This window comes from Brachycentrus maculatus, unplaced genomic scaffold (assembly GCF_059751285.1).
Source record: "Brachycentrus maculatus isolate JH-2025_06_01 unplaced genomic scaffold, ASM5975128v1 h1tg000685l, whole genome shotgun sequence".
Lineage (NCBI taxonomy): Eukaryota > Metazoa > Arthropoda > Insecta > Trichoptera > Brachycentridae > Brachycentrus > Brachycentrus maculatus.
Genome location: NW_028281417.1, coordinates 186,951 through 205,180, shown reverse-complemented (window position 1 = coordinate 205,180; position 18,230 = coordinate 186,951). Strand labels below are relative to the sequence as shown.

Sequence of the window (18,230 nt, the reverse complement as noted above, 5' to 3'; positions counted from 1 at the left end):
AAGTACCAAATAAATATGTTATGTATTTAATAAATATATGTTCTTATCTTGTTTGCTTTGAATAACAAAATAAATTTTATTTTACGGCCCGGTAGGAAATCTCATTTCTAAAATTTGGGCCGGCTATTGAAAATGTTGGCCACCCATGATCTAGAGTCTTTCACTTGTACATGCATTGGGATAAGTTTGGCATTCTTTGAAGGCGTTAAACAGGGATGTGTAATGTCATAATCAGTAATAACTTGCTAGTATTTCGATTTTGGTTCATTTTAAACAAGTATTACTAAGTAGCTCTAGGTGAGTGCCTGATTTCTAGTAGAGACTAATCTAGAATGCCCTTGCAGACCATGCGGCTATGTAACTGTCACCAATGTGTCACCAACATACCCTTACATAAACCGAGACACATTTTGTTTGTTTTTTAACTCACTGAAAAAAAAACTGGAGATTTGTACGATTAATCACATATATATATATATATAAATATATATATATATATATATATATATATATATATATATATATATATATATATATATATATATATATATATATATGTATATATATATATATATATATATATATATATATATATATATATATATATATATATATATATATATATATATATATATATAAATATATATATATATAATTTTTTTTTTTTGTACATGCATTAGGGTAAGTTTGGCATCTCTACGGTGTTCAACAGGGATGTGTAATGTCATAGTGGATGTTTAATATACAATTATGTAAGGTGTGTGACATTACGCACCCCTGTTTAACACCTTCACTGGTTGGCTTCCAGCCGGACGACCCGCACCTCGCGGCGTTTTGCGCGCTGACGGGCGCCGCGCCAGGCGCGCTGGCCGAGCGGCTGACGCAGCGCGCGCTCGTGTCGCGCAGCGAGCTCATCGAGTCGCCCATGAGCGCGGCGGCGGCGCGCGGCGCGCGGGACGCGCTCGCCAAGCACCTCTACGCAGGCCTCTTCTCCTGGCTGGTCTGCGGCGCCAACAGGGCGCTGCGCTGCGACCAGCCCACGCACCACCGCATAGGTGAGGGCCCATCACTCCGTCTTCTTCTTCCTCTCTAGCCTCTGGATCAAGGGTACTGCACAGTAATGGTGTTATCTTTGTGTAAGGTACTGTATAGGTGAGGGACCCATTACTCCATATTATTTCTCTCTAGCCTCTGGCTCTCTGTCATGGATTAAATTGTCACTTTTTGCAAGTGCTTGGGTGGAAAAGTGGAACATTGCATTGAAAATGTTAGGATTTGTTCTGCGTACTGCCCAGGTTTTCGAAAATACCCGCGTGCCGAGAACTCTTGCTGCGGAGTGGACTCCATGATTTGGGGGTCACACGAGCTTAAGTACTCTCTTATGGTAGACAAAGTCCAAAAGAAGTTCCTGAGGTATCTCTACATGAGAGAGTACGGCTATTATCCTCGGCTCTACCCGACCCAGTTCCTCCAGGGTATGCTCGGCTACAATAGTTAAGAGACTAGAAGGAATGTGTATTTGAGGCATTTTTATCCATTGTTGCGCAGTATGATCAATAATCCTGAAATTATCCGGAGTATTGGTCTGTATGTTCCCGATAGTTACCTAAGACAGTGTCGGCATAGATTGTTTCACATTCCTATATACAGGACCAAGGACTAGAAGGAACTTGTATTTGATGACTCTTGAGTCAGAGTTTCAGGGTTCGAACCCACTCTACCACAATTTGATACATATTTCTAATAATGAGCCGCTTAGGCTCACAGAAATAGTATGAATTTGAAGTGTTTCTGTAAATAATAAAAAACACAAATATTTCTCTTTTTTTATATAAAAAAGAAAAGTCCCCAAGGCATCCGCAACTGTTCTTCATCTATGCTGAGATACCAGAACACTGTGTAATCCATGTCCATTGTGTGTTTGAAGGTGTCTTGGACATATACGGCTTTGAGACGTTTGAGATCAACTCCTTTGAGCAGTTCTGCATCAACTACGCCAACGAGAAGCTCCAGCAGCAGTTCAACTCCCACGTCTTCAAGCTGGAGCAAGAGGAGTACCTCAGGGTGAGCTTCTAGGTCCCCTTCCTTGCTGTCCCCTTCTCACCACAGGCGATGATGCCAGGCGCCATGAAACACACACTCTAGCACAGGCTAATGCACACCCCAACACAAAGGCTAACGCACACCCTAACATAAAGAGCAACACACACCCTAACACAAACGTGAAGTGCAAATTTCATGTAACCCTAGGTTTTCTAATAATCACATATTGCACAGATTTAAAACAACAGCAGCGTTAAACCATTATACGTACGTAGGTAATTTTTTTTTAGTAAACTTCTGGAAAACTTAAAATCTATAAAAAATTATCAAACCTTCAAAACTAAAATAAAAAAAACATACAAGACTCACCCCTACCTAGACTCCATACCAAGGAATATATATATATTTTTTTTACTTTGTTCATTTTTCCGCCTCCGTAGTGTAATGGTCAGCATGCTCGGCTACCGTTCTGGAGGTCCCGGGTTCTATTCCCAGGGGGGGTCAAATAAATATAAGTGATTTTTTCACTTTAATATTTATTCAATATTTATTCAATACTACCCTGGACCCTCCGCTTCAGGTAGTACCTGAAGCGGAGGGCTGATCATCTTTACTTCTTGTGTTAACGATTAACACAAAGGCTAACACGCACACCCTCACACAAAGGTTAACCGCACATCTTAATACAAAAGCTAACGCACACTCTAAAACAAACAGTAAAACATACCTTAATGCAAAGGCTAATGAACACCCTAACAAAGGCTGATACACATCATAAAACAAAGGCTATTGCAGACCCTAACACAAAAGCTAATACAAAGGTTAGCACACACCCTAACATAAAGAAAAATACACACCCTAGCACAAATACTAATGCACACCGTAACACAAAGGTTGACACACGTCTCTAACATAAAGGATAATAAAGCACATCCTAATAAGGAGTACCTCAGGGTGAGCTTCTAGGTCCCCTTCCTTGCTGTCCCCTTCTCGCCACAGGCGATGATGCCAGGCGCCATGAAACACACTCTAGCACAGGCTAATGCATACCCCAACACAAAGTCTAACATCCAATAAATACACAATGAGCTAGTCATACTAGTTGACCGAGTGGCATGTGTACTTGCAGGAGGACATCACGTGGACCATGATCCACTTCTACGACAACCAGCCGTGCATCGAGCTGATCGAGGCGCGGCTCGGGGTGCTGGACCTGCTGGACGAGGAGTGCCGGGTGCCGCAGGGCTCCGACGCGGGCTGGGCCGCCAAGCTGCGCCTGCGCTGCGCCGCCTCCAAGCACTTCTCCATACCGCGCTTCCACAGCGAAGGTGAGCGCCCACCGCACACTCACTCCCTGCACACTCACTCACTGCCCACCCACTCACTGTACACTCACTCATCATTCACCCACTCAGCGTCCGCTGCACACTCACTCCCTGCACACTCACTCATTCATTGTCCACTCACTCACTGCCCACCCACTCACTGTACACTCACTCATTGTCCACCCACTCAGTGCCGACTGCACACACATTCACTGCCCACCCACTCACTGTACACCCACTCATCATCCGCCCACTCAGCGCCCGCTGCATACTCACTCCCTGCACACTCACTCATTCATTGTCCACTCACTCATTGTCTATTCACTCACTGCCCACCCACTCACTGTACACTCACTCATTGCCCACCCACTCACTGTACACTCACTCATCTCATGATACAAAGTTTTATTTTGTACTAAACAATTGAAATCCATTTCGAAGAACATTTTCAGTATGTTCAAATACTTTATACAAATTTTACAGATTTGTTTACCAATCTGGATTTTTCCTCTTAGAAGAATAAAGAAGTCTGGGTATTTACATTCTACGACCTTTATTTATTTATTGATTTATTTCAAAACATATTATGTACATAAGTCATATATATACATATAATATTCCCGATGAGTAATTTCTAGACCTGCCATAGGTAAACCAGCCGATGACAGGTAATAAGCCCTGTGAACACCCAGACTTCTTCATCTGTGTTGAGATGCCAAAAGAGATGAAAATAAAGTTGTGACTGCCCATCATCGGATGTTGGTATTGCAGCGTTTGTGATAAAGCACTTTGCGGACGACGTGCTGTACCAGGCGACCGGGTTCCTGGACAAGAACCGGGACACGGTGCTGGAGGAGCAGGTGCGCCTGCTGCACGGCGCTGCCACCGGCCTGCTGGCCGCGCTCTGCTCCGGGGAGGACCTGCAGCTGGGCGCGCCCGCGCCCGCCGTGAGGCACAAGGTACGTGCCGTCTGCCACTTGTGGATCTCCAAGTGTGCGAGGCTCTAGGGTTCATGGGACATGCCTCCAGGTGTGCGAGCCTCTAGGGTTCATGGGACATGCCTACAGGTGTGCGAGCCTCTAGGGTTCATGGGACATGCCTACAGGTGTGCGAGCCTCTAGGGTTGATGCATCATGCCTCCAGTTGTGCGAGCCTCTAGGGTTCATGGGACATGCCTCCAGGTGTGCGAGCCTCTAGGGTTCATGGGACTTGCCTCCAGGTGTGCGAGCCTCTAGGGTTCATGGGACTTGCCTCCAGGTGTGCAAGCCTCTAGGGTTCATGGGACATGCCTCCAGGAGTCTAGGGTTCATGTGGCATGACCGCGTGACACAAGATACGTGCCGCCCGCTTGAAATACGAAAGTCTAAAAATCTACAAGGATCCACGAGCTGTCGTTGACTGGGTTGATCATTAAATACACTTGTGAAAGTTTCATCATTCTGCCTGTTAGTGTATTATAAATAAATTTTCTTCGTCTCTGTTGAGAATCTGTTGAGACATCTGTAGTAATACACATATAAGTGATTTTTTCACTCTAATATTACCCTGGACCGGTACCTGAAGCGGAGGGCTGATCACCTTTCCTTCATGTGCTCATTATCAAGATAACACTGCGTTTATATGATGCAGTGCCCTATGCACCATTGGGTGCAGATGAGGGTTTGAAGAAAAATAATACACATGAGTGCGTAGAGTACTAACCTAACCTGTGCTAGTTGTGTGGCTGTTTGCAGGTGTCGGCACCTCTGGACCTGTATATAGGAATGTGAAACAATCTATGCCGACGCTGTCTTAGCTAACTATCCGGAACATACAGACCGATGCTCCGGATAATTTCAGGATTATCCATCATACTGCACAGCAATGGATAAAAATGCCTCATCAAATACATTGATACTCTTCCTATAGGCATAACCATCGGCAGGTAGATGTATGTATCTATTTATTGCAGGTGTCGGTGCTGCCCGAGCGGCCGGCCACGAAGCAGCACAAGCAGACGGTGGGCGCGCAGTTCCGCGCCTCGCTGGGCGCCCTCATGGCCTCGCTCAACTCCACCACGCCGCACTACGTGCGCTGCATCAAGCCCAACGACGACAAGCGCCCCTTCCAGTACGACCCGCGCCGGGCCGTGCAGCAGCTGCGGTGAGTCCGGCACTGGAATGCAGTGGGCGTCTCGGGGTGGCGCTCCGATGCCACCCTGGACTGTTCACCCTACTAGAGATGTATCAGTACTATAGGTGTCCAGAATGGTGCTCCGATGCCACCCTGGACTGTTCATCTTACTAGAGATGTACCAGTACTATAGGTGTGGGAGAGGGAATGGCGCTCCGATGCCACCCTGGACTGTTCATCTTACTAGAGATGTACCAGTACTATAGGTGTGGGAGAGGGAATGGTGCTCCGATGCCACCCTGGACTGTTCATCTTACTAGAGATGTACCAGTACTATAGGTGTGGGAGAGGGAATGGTGCTCCGATGCCACCCTGGACTGTTCATCTTACTAGAGATGTACCAGTACTATAGGTGTGGGAGAGGGAATGGTGCTCCGATGCCACCCTGGACTGTTCATCTTACTAGAGATGTACCAGTACTATAGGTGTGGGAGAGGGAATGGTGCTCCGATGCCACCCTGGACTGTTCATCTTACTAGAGATGTACCAGTACTATAGGTGTGGGAGAGGGAATGGTGCTCCGATGCCACCCTGGACTGTTCATCTTACTAGAGATGTACCAGTACTATAGGTGTGGGAGAGGGAATGGTGCTCCGATGCCACCCTGGACTGTTCATCTTACTAGAGATGTACCAGTACTATAGGTGTGGGAGAGGGAATGGTGCTCCGATGCCACCCTGGACTGTTCATCTTACTAGAGATGTACCAGTACTATAGGTGTGGGAGAGGGAATGGTGCTCCGATGCCACCCTGGACTGTTCATCTTACTAGAGATGTACCAGTACTATAGGTGTGGGAGAGGGAATGGTGCTCCGATGCCACCCTGGACTGTTCATCTTACTAGAGATGTACCAGTACTATAGGTGTGGGAGAGGGAATGGTGCTCCGATGCCACCCTGGACTGTTCATCTTACTAGAGATGTACCAGTACTATAGGTGTGGGAGAGGGAATGGTGCTCCGATGCCACCCTGGACTGTTCATCTTACTAGAGATGTACCAGTACTATAGGTGTGGGAGAGGGAATGGTGCTCCGATGCCACCCTGGACTGTTCATCTTACTAGAGATGTACCAGTACTATAGGTGTGGGAGAGGGAATGGTGCTCCGATGCCAACCTCAACATATTTTTTCTTCTTTCTATTTTATTTAATAAATAAGGGACTGGACAACTCAGAATACATATGATATATAAATTTTATAGGTGTCTCACCCTAGTTAGTTAGTTGTAACTGTGATAAGTCTCTTAAAAAGTGCCTAAAATAAAGAAAACGTAGTTGGGAGTGAGCAATATTTAACTATTGTTTTGTTTCCAGGGCTTGTGGAGTACTGGAGACCATCAGGATATCGGCGGCTGGATTCCCATCTCGGTGGCTGTACTCCGAGTTCTTCCTCAGGTAACCGTCTTTCAATCACTTAACGCTCTAGACTTCTTCCTAGACTGACACGATGTTTGCCAACCTTCAGCGTGGAGTACTCGGGCCGTTGTATGAGGGGAGAAGAATAGCGAGTAATAGGTATTATATTACAAGGCGGCGTGGAAGGTAAACGCAGCGTAGGAAGAAGGCGTATATCCTGGCTCGGCAACTCCGCGTATATCCTGGCTCCGCTGCAGCACTGGGGCGCTGCTCAGAGCGGCTGCAGACTGACACGATGATTGCCAACCTTCAGCGTGGAGTGCTTGGGCCGTTGTATGAGGGGAGAGAAATAGCGAGTGATAGGTATTATACTACAAGGCGGCGTGGAAGGTAAACTGGTCACTATGATTGTACCAGCCTGGAGTGGCGCAGTAAGTTGAAGAACAGTATGGTTTGTCAATGTGAGATTGCGGTTGCAGGTATCGGGTGCTGTGTCACTCCAAGTACATCAACCGGCAGGACTACAGGGCCACCTGCTCCAGCATCATACACAACTGTATCAAGGACGAAGACAAGTACCGCTTCGGGAAGACCAAGATCTTCTTCAGGGCTGGACAGGTAATGCGAGAGAATATCACAGCTTCATACAACTTTTCAATTCAATTCAATTTATTTGATTGTAAGTACATTAACGAAGATTCGAAATTAACCGGATCCACGCGGCTCGCATAACTGTATGTGTTTTCACAAAACATGCCCCATACGCGGCTGACATAAGCGTATGTGTTTTTACTTTGCTCCAAGTTTCAAACCTCAGTTCAACTTGGAGGGATTTTTTCATGGTGTGGAACTTTGGATAAAATACTACGTCAATCCTTGGCCTTATGACATCTGTTGAAATATCTGACTAATAATTTGTAACATCACAAGGATAAATAAAAGAACAGATCCTTGATTTTTCTTGAGGTCGATAATTAGTCCGCGCCATAATCATCCCCTATATCTGTCTCACTCTCGACGCTACGCATCGCCAGTGGGTAAGAGTGACACACGATGCGTGCTTTGATTTATTTATGTTACGATCTTATTTGTTTATATTACGATATATTTCAAGAATAATGTGACACGAGTGTATTATAGAGTACCAAAAAGGCACAATGAATCCCATTGAACGTTTTTGTTTAGGAAAATAAATCGTTTTTTAACTAAATACATGACAAAAGTAATAATTTTAAAAACGGTGAAATACCGCCGCGCACGGGCGTCTCTCAGGAACAAAGTTAATGCGGTTAAAAGGTTAAGTAAGAAGGCTCTTGTTAACCCATCCGCATATCAGTTTTTTTTCAAATCATGTATACAAAGACACTAAATGAATGTATCCCCGCAAGTAAGAAAGTTGCCCCGCCCGGAGGGGAGGTGATATGGTTTGTCAAACAATGAGGCGCTAATATTTTGCAGAAATGCAAATGCAGAAAAAGGTACCGCGCACTAAACAGATTGATGTTTGCGGTACAAAACAGTCCGGCCAATCACAACGCTTGCGTGTTTGCGGCGTCAACGGCGTTCAAATTCAACCGAGTTATAAAAATAAACTATCTCATAAAATTATATCTTTTACTGTTTTACCAATAAATATGGTACATATAACTATTATGGACGTATTTTATCGTGTGTCTAGATCAGAAATGTGATGAATTAACAAGAAAACTTGAAAAAATCAATTAAACATTATACCTGGGATGTAAAGTTTTGATTTCTAACTGATATTAGTTGATATTCCAATCAAAAGGATAATTCTATCCTTACAGGGACATCTTTGGTCAAGTGTCGTCAGTAAATTTGTATAAAAATTATAAGAAATAATACATTACAAAAAGCTTTCTTTACTGATTTGTAGATGTCACACTAAAGTATCTTTATTTAGCAACATTTTGAGTGTGTCCAAATACTTGTTCACAAAATCTGGATTATCTCCAATTACAGGAGTCATTTTCATATTATTTTTGACATCTCATATAAGAGTTTCTGCTTAGTAAAAAGCTTCTTTACATCTCACCAATAGATGTCTCTAGTGAAGTTCTAGTGATTCAAGAACAAGATTTCTTAATTGTCTCGTATATACAGAACTTCGAAGAATTTGAGCAGTGTGGTTGTCAATAATGGATAGAATTGGTGAATGTTACACGTGTGTAAAGTGATCACTTAAACCAGCCTATGACGGTCGTCAGCCCCGTAAATGCCCAGACTTCCATATTCTTCTTCATCTTTGATGAGATGTCAAAAATAAAGTATCTTTATAATATGAATCACCACAGATGGGGGTGTGGCTTAAACCGCGACTGATTTGCAAATGTAAAAACATACCTACCGCCAAGGTTTGGCGGCAGGTAGGCCGATGGGTTAAAAATGTAGAAGAACCCCTTATGGGAATACCCCCTCAGGCACATGGAACAGGTATCGTTCCGCATATCTTCCTACAGGCATAACCAGCCCCGTAAATGCCCAGACTTCCATATTCTTCTTCATCTTTGATGAGATGTCAAAAAATAATATCTTTCAGCAGTTTCTAAGAGTGTTATCTTTTTTCCGCGGCGTACCAGCTTATCACCACGGTACACAGTTTGCGAAACACTGGTGGCACCAGAGAGGCACTCCCGTTAGCTTTGTCTCGGTTACGGACGTGTCCGGTTGTGCGTTGCAGGTGGCGTACCTGGAGAAGCTGCGGGCGGAGCACCTGCGGCGGTGCTGCATCATCATGCAGAGCCAGCTGCGCGCGTACGTGGCTCGCAAGGCCTACCTGCGCCTGCGCGCGGCCGTGTGCGGCCTGCAGCGCCACGCGCGCGGCTACCTCGCGCGCAGGTAACCTCCCTTCCCGGTCATGTGTGACTAGTGCACACTGTTTGTAATAACTCCATAAATATGTTCTTCTCTCTCTTCTGCTCGGTGTAGGCCTTGCAGCCTATATTAAGAAAGGTTATGAGGAGATGCATGAATGTGGAAGAGGCACGGAATTTCTGCAAATTTGCAAAGACAAGTAAATTCAACTGGTTATTTAATAATTTTTAAATTTTGTTGTATTGTTTTTTTATATCCAAAATCTCTAAATTATGCAATGAGTTTATAAAAAAAAAAGATAAATTTCTTCTTCTCTTCTTCTTTGTGATTAGCCTCCTGCGGTGTGGATCCATCTCTTTGGTGGTCTGCCCGGGAGTTGGTCTACCTTGCGGTTGGCCGTAGAGTGCGATGTGGGGGAGTCTGGATGGTTCCATTCTCCTCACACGCGCATACCATTGTCTCCTTCGTTGCCTTCCACACCTACTGACATCTTCCATCTCGCATATTTCCCTGATCCTGGCGTGCTTTATTCTATCTCGAAGACTCTTGCCAGATATGTTTATTATAATATCTATAAATGTAATAAATAATAAGTTCAGATTTTAGGTAATCCGCCATAATAAATTTACGCATTGAATGGAAAAAATAAATTGTTACAATCACCATTTATCGTGCACATTATAATAATAAATAATAAAACCCTTATCCGCACCCCAATGGTGCATAGGGCACTGCGTCGTATAAACGCAGTGTTATTTCGATCGTTTACACATGAAGGAAAGGTGATCAGCCCTCCGCTTCAGGTACCAGTCCAGGGTAATATTGAATAAATATGACAGTGAAAAAATCACTTATATTTATTTTACCCCCCTTGGGAATCGAACCCGGGACCTCCAGAACGGTAGCCGAGCGTGCTGACCATTACACTACGGAGGCGGACACATTAAACAGATATTAACAAAAATTTATAACAATTTTTTGGACAGCCCTGATCTCCTAAATCAAATAAAGCTTAGCGTGCGTCAAAGAGGTACTAGGCAAAAATCTGTATTTGCTGTATTTGCACATAATGCAAACTATGTTCTCTCCCATTCTGCGGCTTCACGTGTTATCCAATGCTTTTGAAAGTATAGATTTATTTAATATATTGTTATCCACCTTGAAGTGTGTACTTTCTCAGCATTTCTTCCCCATGTTATAATGGATAAATGTAAACGTTGTGTTTCACTCTCTCTCGCTGCTCGCTGATGGTGTGTGAAGGAGACGTGTATTGACCAGTGCTTACTATTTGTTATTTTATTATTATTTTATGTTTAAGACATTTTGCTTCTCTATTAGTGTATTTTTATATTAGATACTGTATATATGTATTATGTTAAAGGCTTTAGCCGTTCAATAAATAAATAAATAAATATTTACTGAGAATATGCCATCTCAGTTCTCAGATGCGTTTCTAGTAATGAACCGAGTCGAGAATTGCATGCACCACGCGTGTGTGTATCATGCGCTGCAGTCAGCAGTAGCTTTCGAGCAGCCAACCGAGGTGGTTGTCTTGAGCAATGATGTTTTCATGTTTTCAAAATCCAATAAACATCCCATTTTACTTGAAATATAATAAATTTAGGCGATTTTCTATGAACATTGATCAGTAAACAGTTACAACATTTTGAGTGTGTCCAAATACTTTTCACAAAATGTTGTAAATAAATTATCTGGTCAAATTATAAGCTTCTTCTTCTTCTTCTTCTTCTTATTGTAGGCCTTACGGCCTGTTTTTAAGAGGGATTAGCCTCCTGCGACGCCGATTCCCAGCTATCGGCCCATCTCTTTGGTGGTCTGCCCGAGAGTCGTCTACCATGGGGTTGGCCGTACAATGCGATGTGGGGGAGTCTGGATGGTTCCATTCTCCTCACATGCGCATACCATTGTCCCCTTCGTTGCCTTCCCCACCTAACGACATCTTCCATCTCGCATATTTCCCTGATCTTGGCATTTCTCAGTCTATAAGCTTAAATAATAAAAATGAAAATGTGATTTTAATCCAGGATTCGGACCTCACACACTAATAAAAGAGTTTCCGCTCAATAAAAAGCTACTTTTCATCTCACCAATAGATGTCTCTAGTGAGGTTCTAGTGATTGAAGAATAATGTTTCAAAATTGGTTCACATATATAGAACTTCCAAGAATTTGAGTAGTGTGGTTGTCAATAATGGGTAGAATCGGGGAATGTTACACGTGTGTAAAGTGATCACTTAACCTTTTCGGGAGTATGAACCTCAATGAACGTCAGTGCAAATTTTCCTTAAAGGAGTATCGACGTTTACGAACGTCGAAGTCCGTCTGTCAGTTAGTATGATGTTACTTGTATAGCAATGACATCTGTGGATATTTGCGTGTAATTTTGTCATAATTGGAAAATATTTCGAAATTTTAGGTGTTTTTTTTTATTTGAATTATTTTAACATAATTTATATCTTCATAATACATCAATTTAATGAAAAAAAAAATGTAAATTTATGTAAAAAGAACCCACTCCCCAGAGAAAGTTGGACATCAATTGTTTTACTCCGGGAAAGGTTAAACCAGCCTATGACGGTCGTCAGCCCCGTAAATGCCCAGACTTCCACATACTTCTTCATCTTTGATGAGATGTAAAAAAAAATAATAGTAAACAGTTAGTTCAGTTGGTTAGCTAGGAGGGGTTGGGGCTGAGTGTGCGGAGGAATAGACTAGGTGTTGACGGGGCTGTGTGTCCGCAGACTGGCGCAGCAGCTGCGCCGGCAGCGCGCCGCCGTGACGCTGCAGAGGCACGTGCGCGGATGGCTGCAGCGCGTGCGCTACGGGCGCCTGCGCAGGACCGCGCTGGGCCTGCAGGCGCGCGCCCGGGGCATGCTCGCGCGCAGGCGCTTCCGGGACATGCGCAGGAACAACGCCGTGAGTGGGACTCTTCTTCCTCATCATATATGCTTATTTCTTCATCAAACCCTTATCCGCACCCCAGTGGTGCATAGGGCACTGCATATAAACGCAGTGTTATCATGATCATTAACACGTGAAGGAATGGTGATCAGCCCTCCGCTTCAGGTACCAGTCCAGGGTGATTTTGAATAAATATTTGACCCCTCCAAGGAATCGAACCCGGGACCTCCAGAATGGTAGCCGAGCATGCTGACCATTACACTATGGAGGCGAATATGCTTATTTAGATGTTTATTTAGATGACCAATGAAGAAGATCCATGGCGATTGCCTGGTTCACTATATGACCAGGTTCTCTGCGTCCTATGTGCCCATACCACCTCCAATTGCCTTTCCTCTACCTTACTATTGATGCCTGTTACAGCCAGGCTGCCAGGAATGCGTGAACTCTTCATTTTGTCTCTAAGGGACACTCCAGCTGACCATCTAAGCATTCGCATTTCAGCAGTTTTTAATTTTTTCATTTCAAACCCTTATCCGCACCCCAATGGTGCATAGGGCACTGCATTATATAAGCAAAGTGTTGTCTTGATCGTTAACAACACACGAAGGAAAGGTGATCAGCCCTCCGCTTCAGGTAACAGTCCAGGGCAATATTGAATAAATATTAGATTTGAAAAAAGTTTTTTCAGCCGTTTTTAGTAACTTTTAACTCTATATATTTTTTAGATATTTTTATGTGGTGTGGTTAAATTGTTTCCATATTTCCTTGCAGGCCATCACCATACAGCGACATGTCCGCGGCTGGCTCGCCCGCAGGAGGTACGCCAAAATGCGCAAGCAGGTCGTCATATGTCAAGCTGCCGTGAGTGAATTTATTTTATCAAAATAATTAATTGACCAGAATATTTTTTTACTTACCGCTTTGAACATACTTGTGGGGCCGCTGCGGAGCTGAGATTTTGTTACTGACTTACTGAATTATTATCACGTCGCTAACCGCAGGGGCAGGCAGAGAGAATAGAATGCCACACCACTTGTCTTTGCAAACAATTTTCGCCTCTTCCATACTCGTAGACTCCTGACTTGACCACGCCCAAGTGTTTAAAATACTTGAATTGGCCAAGTTTTTTTTGATCTTCCTTTGCTTCTATTTTTAACTACAATCGCCTCATAAATTTGTTTTACCGTTCTTTCTTCACTCATTCGTTCCACATGTCTAAACCATCTCAACACACCTTTCTTGGTTTGATGGATAATGCTTATCTCAGCCTTGCATTCTTTCCTTATATCACCATTGGAACATCTACCATACATGGTCTTGCCGCACTGAGAGATGGCATCCCGACTGCATCCAGTCTACTCTCATCCTTCCCAAACCATCCCAAGCCGCCTTCCTTAGTTTGCTGGATAGTGCTCATCTCAGCCTTACACCCTTTCCTTATATCACGACTGGTACATCTACCATACATGGTCTTGCTGCACTGAGAGAAGGCATCCCGACTGCATTCAGTCTACTTTCATCCTTCTTTTGCCAACTTCATGCTTCACTTCCATATATTAGGCTTAAGGGTTTAAACAGGACTCAATAGTGTGCTGCCAGTTTCACCATCGGAACATCTATCATACATAATTTTGCCAATCATTCGTCTGAGAGATCGCATTTTGACAGTGTACTTTCATTCATCTTTTGTCAGTTCTTTCAATTATCCATCCATACATTAGACAGCCGTGGTGACATAACACATCCCTGTTTAACACCCTTAAAGATGCCGAACCAAGACTAAAAATGAACCACTCACCCTACCACATGTACGGGTATAGTTTTCCAAATCATTTCCTCACTTTTATCAGTTATAGAAAATAAAAACCTATCAGCGAAAGCTAAACGGGCAGTACACAACGGAGTCCTGGTTCCGACCCTAATGTATGGAAGTGAAACACGGAGTTGGAAAAAGAAGGATGAAAGTAGACTGGATGCAGTCGGAATGCGATCTCTCAGAAGAATGTGCGACAAAACGATGTATGATAGATGTTCGAATAGTGAAATAAGGAAGGAATGCAAAGCTGAGATAAGCATTATCGATAAAATTAAGAAAGGTGTGTTGTGATGGACATGTAGAACGAATGCATGAGGAAAGAACGGTGACAAATTTACGAGGCGAATGTTACTGGAAAAAGGAGCAGTGGAAGACCGAGAAAAACTTGGCACGATCAGGTACGCCAAATACTCGAAAGCGGTCAGGTTAGGAGTCGAAACAATCGGCGGGTTTTGTATGAGGACATGCATAAACGTGGAAGAGGCGAAGAGCGTCATGGTTAGAATTGTTGAATGTTACACGTGTGCAAAGTGATGCGAAGATTGTTTGCAAAGACAGAGTGGTGTGGCAAAGACACACTAAACCACGAGTGTAAGTCTCTCTCCAAGCACAAGAGCACAGTCTCTTTTATGGAGAGACACAGCGAATCGAAATATAAAAGTTCTCCATATGTATAAATGATTCAAATGTATTATGTTATAAATAAAAATGTAAATATATTAACCTTTTAACCGCGTTCACTTTGTTCCTGAGAGACGCCCGTGCGCGGCGGTATTTCGCCGTTTTTTAAATGATTACTTTTATCATGTATTTAGTTAAGAAACGATTTATTTTCCTAAACAAAAACGTTCAATGGGATTCATTGTGCCTTTTTGGTACTCTATAATACACTCGTGTCACATTATTCTTGAAATATATCGTAATATAAACAAATAAGATCGTAACATAAATAAATCAAAGCACGCATCGTGTGTCACTCTTACCCACTGGCGATGCGTAGCGTCGAGAGTGAGACAGATATAGGGCATGATTATGGCGCGGACTAATTACCGACCGCAAGAAAAATCAGGGATCTGTTCTTTTATTTATCCTTGTGATGTTACAAATTATTAGTCAGATATTTCAACAGATGTCATAAGGCCAAGGATTGACGTATTATTTTATCCAAAGTTCCACACCATGAAATAATCCCTCCAAGTTGAACTGAGGTTCGAAACTTGGAGTAAAGTAAAAACACAAACGGTTATGTCAGCCGCGTACAGGGAATGTTTTATGAAAACACATACGGTTATGCGAGCCGCGTGGATCCGGTTAAATGAATAAAAAATAAATAAAAAAATATAGGGTGGTGTGGCGTTCTATGCTCTCTGCCTACCCCTGTGGGGAAGCGGCGTGATGGTTAGTTAGTTATTTCCACATTTTTATCCAAGCATAGATCAAGCTAACTGCGATATCTAACTTTTTGTAATAACACCAAAACTCGAGTGGGCTTCAAGTATGGGGAACATAATCCTTGCCTTAGCTGTGCTTATCTCTCTGAAAAAATAACAATATTTGAACCGAGTTGATTAAAAACTTATCATATTACGTTTTGTATCTTAATATCTATCATAAATCTGCCATCCTGCATTCCAGTCTTCTCACGTTTCCATATATCAACCTTTAGAGTGCTGAGAATCGAAATACATTGACTGGTATATTTTATAAGTATGCTGATATTGCTGTAAAATTGGTCCTTTTTATTTATTAGACTAACTAACTAAACTAACTAACCATCACGCCGCTTCCCCGCAGGGGTAGGGAGAGAGAATCGAACGCCACACCACTCTGTCTTTGCAAACATTCTTCGCCTCTTCCACGTTCATGCATCTCCTCATACATACTTGTCGATTGTCACGACTCCTAACCTGACCACTTTCAAGTATTTGGCATACCTGATCGTGCCATGTTTTTCTCGGTCTTCCTCTGCTCTTTTTTCCACTTACATTCGCCTCGTAAATTTGTTTTACCGTTCTTTCCTCACTCATTCGTTCCACATGTCCAAACCATCTCAACACACCTTTCTTAATTTTATCGAAAATACTTATCTCAGCTTTGCATTCCTTCCTTATTTCACTATTCGTACATCTATCATACATCGTTTTGTCGCACATTCTTCTGAGAGATCGCATTTCGACTGCATTCAGTTTACTTTCATCCTTCTTTTGCCAACTCCATGTTTCACTTCCATACATTAGAGCTGGAACCAGGACTCCGTTGTGCACTGCCAGTTTAGCTTCCACTGACAGGTTTTTATTTGCTATAACTGATTTCAGTGCACCATTCACTCTGTTCCCAGTTTATTAGGTGTGTGCAAAATAGACTATCTTTCTCAAATATTGACCAATTTTACCCTTTGCACCCGAATGGCGACAATATTTATTCATTTATTGAACGGCTAATGCCTTTAGCATAATACATATATACAGTATCTAATATAAAAATACACTAATGGAGAAACAAAAAGTCTTAAACATAAAATAATAATAAAATAACAAATAGTAAGCACTGGTAAATATACGTCTCCTTCGCACACTATCAGCGAGCAGCGAGAGAGAGTGAAACACAACGTTTACATTTATCCATTATAACATGGAGAAGAAATGCTGAGAAAGTACACACTTCAAGGTGGATAACAATATATTAAATAAATCTATGCTTGCAAAAGCATTGGCTAACATGTGAAGCCGCGGAATGGGAGAGAACATGGCATAGTTTGCATTATGTACAAATACTGGGAATACAGATTTTTGCCTAGTACCTCTTGGACGCACGCTAAGCTTTATTTGATTTAGGAGATCAATATGTCGACATGATAAATTCCCTAGTAAATCGGTTGGCCACTATGTACCATTCTTCTTCTTCTTCTTCTTCTTCATCTTGTTGTAGGCCCTGTGGCCTATTTTTAAGAGGGATCAGTCTCCTGCGATGCCATTCCCAGCTGTCGATCCATCCAGCATCTCTTTGGTGGTCTGCCCGAGAGTCATCTATCTTGTTATTGGCCGTGCGGTGCAACGTGGGGGAGTTTGGATGGTTGCATTCTTTACCATTGTCTCCTTCGTTGCCTTCCCCACCTACTGACATCTTCCATCTCGCATATTTCCCTTATCCTGGCGTTCCTCATTCTACCTCGAAGACTCTTGCCAGATATGCTCCTTAGAGACTTTATTTTGGACATTCTAAGCGTGTTTTTTGCAAAAGTGGTCCTTTTTATAAAGTTTGTACAAAATAGACTATTTTTCTCAAATATTGATCTATATAAAGTGCTGAATTTTTTTTCTTATAAGTATGCTGATATTGCTGAAGGCATTCTTGCAAAATTGCCCCATTTATTTATTAGGTGTATGCAAAATAGACTAAAAAACTAACTAACTAACTATCCATCACGCCGCTTCCCCGCAGGGGTAGGCAGAGAGAATCGAACGCCACACCACTCTATCCTTGCAAACATTCTTTGCCTCTTCTACATTCATGCATCTCCTCATACATGCCCGACGATTATTACGACTCCTGACCCGGCCGCTTTCAAGTATTTGGAATACCTGATTGTGCCAAGTTTTCCTCGGTCGTCCTCTGCTTCTTTTCCCGCTAACATTCGCCTCATAAATTTGTTTAACCGTTCTTTCTTCACTCATACGCTCCACATGTCCAAACCATCTCAACACACCTTTCTTAATTTTATCGATAATGCTTATCTCAGCCTTACATTCTTTGCAAAATA

General features: G+C 42.8%; 1 protein-coding gene across 1 annotated transcript in view; it reads left to right on the top strand.

Moving 5' to 3' along the window:
* LOC148300616 (unconventional myosin-Vb-like) overlaps positions 1 to 18,230 on the top strand; it is a 57,596-nt gene that overhangs the window by 13,008 nt on the left and 26,358 nt on the right. Inside the window, exons 8-17 of the mRNA XM_088274541.1 lie at positions 809 to 1,055; positions 1,928 to 2,064; positions 3,173 to 3,371; positions 4,140 to 4,327; positions 5,320 to 5,510; positions 6,854 to 6,934; positions 7,375 to 7,513; positions 9,597 to 9,754; positions 12,492 to 12,666; positions 13,426 to 13,515. Coding sequence (XP_088130667.1) covers positions 809 to 1,055; positions 1,928 to 2,064; positions 3,173 to 3,371; positions 4,140 to 4,327; positions 5,320 to 5,510; positions 6,854 to 6,934; positions 7,375 to 7,513; positions 9,597 to 9,754; positions 12,492 to 12,666; positions 13,426 to 13,515 — 1,605 coding nt within the window. The remainder of the gene's footprint in view (positions 1 to 808; positions 1,056 to 1,927; positions 2,065 to 3,172; positions 3,372 to 4,139; positions 4,328 to 5,319; positions 5,511 to 6,853; positions 6,935 to 7,374; positions 7,514 to 9,596; positions 9,755 to 12,491; positions 12,667 to 13,425; positions 13,516 to 18,230) is intronic.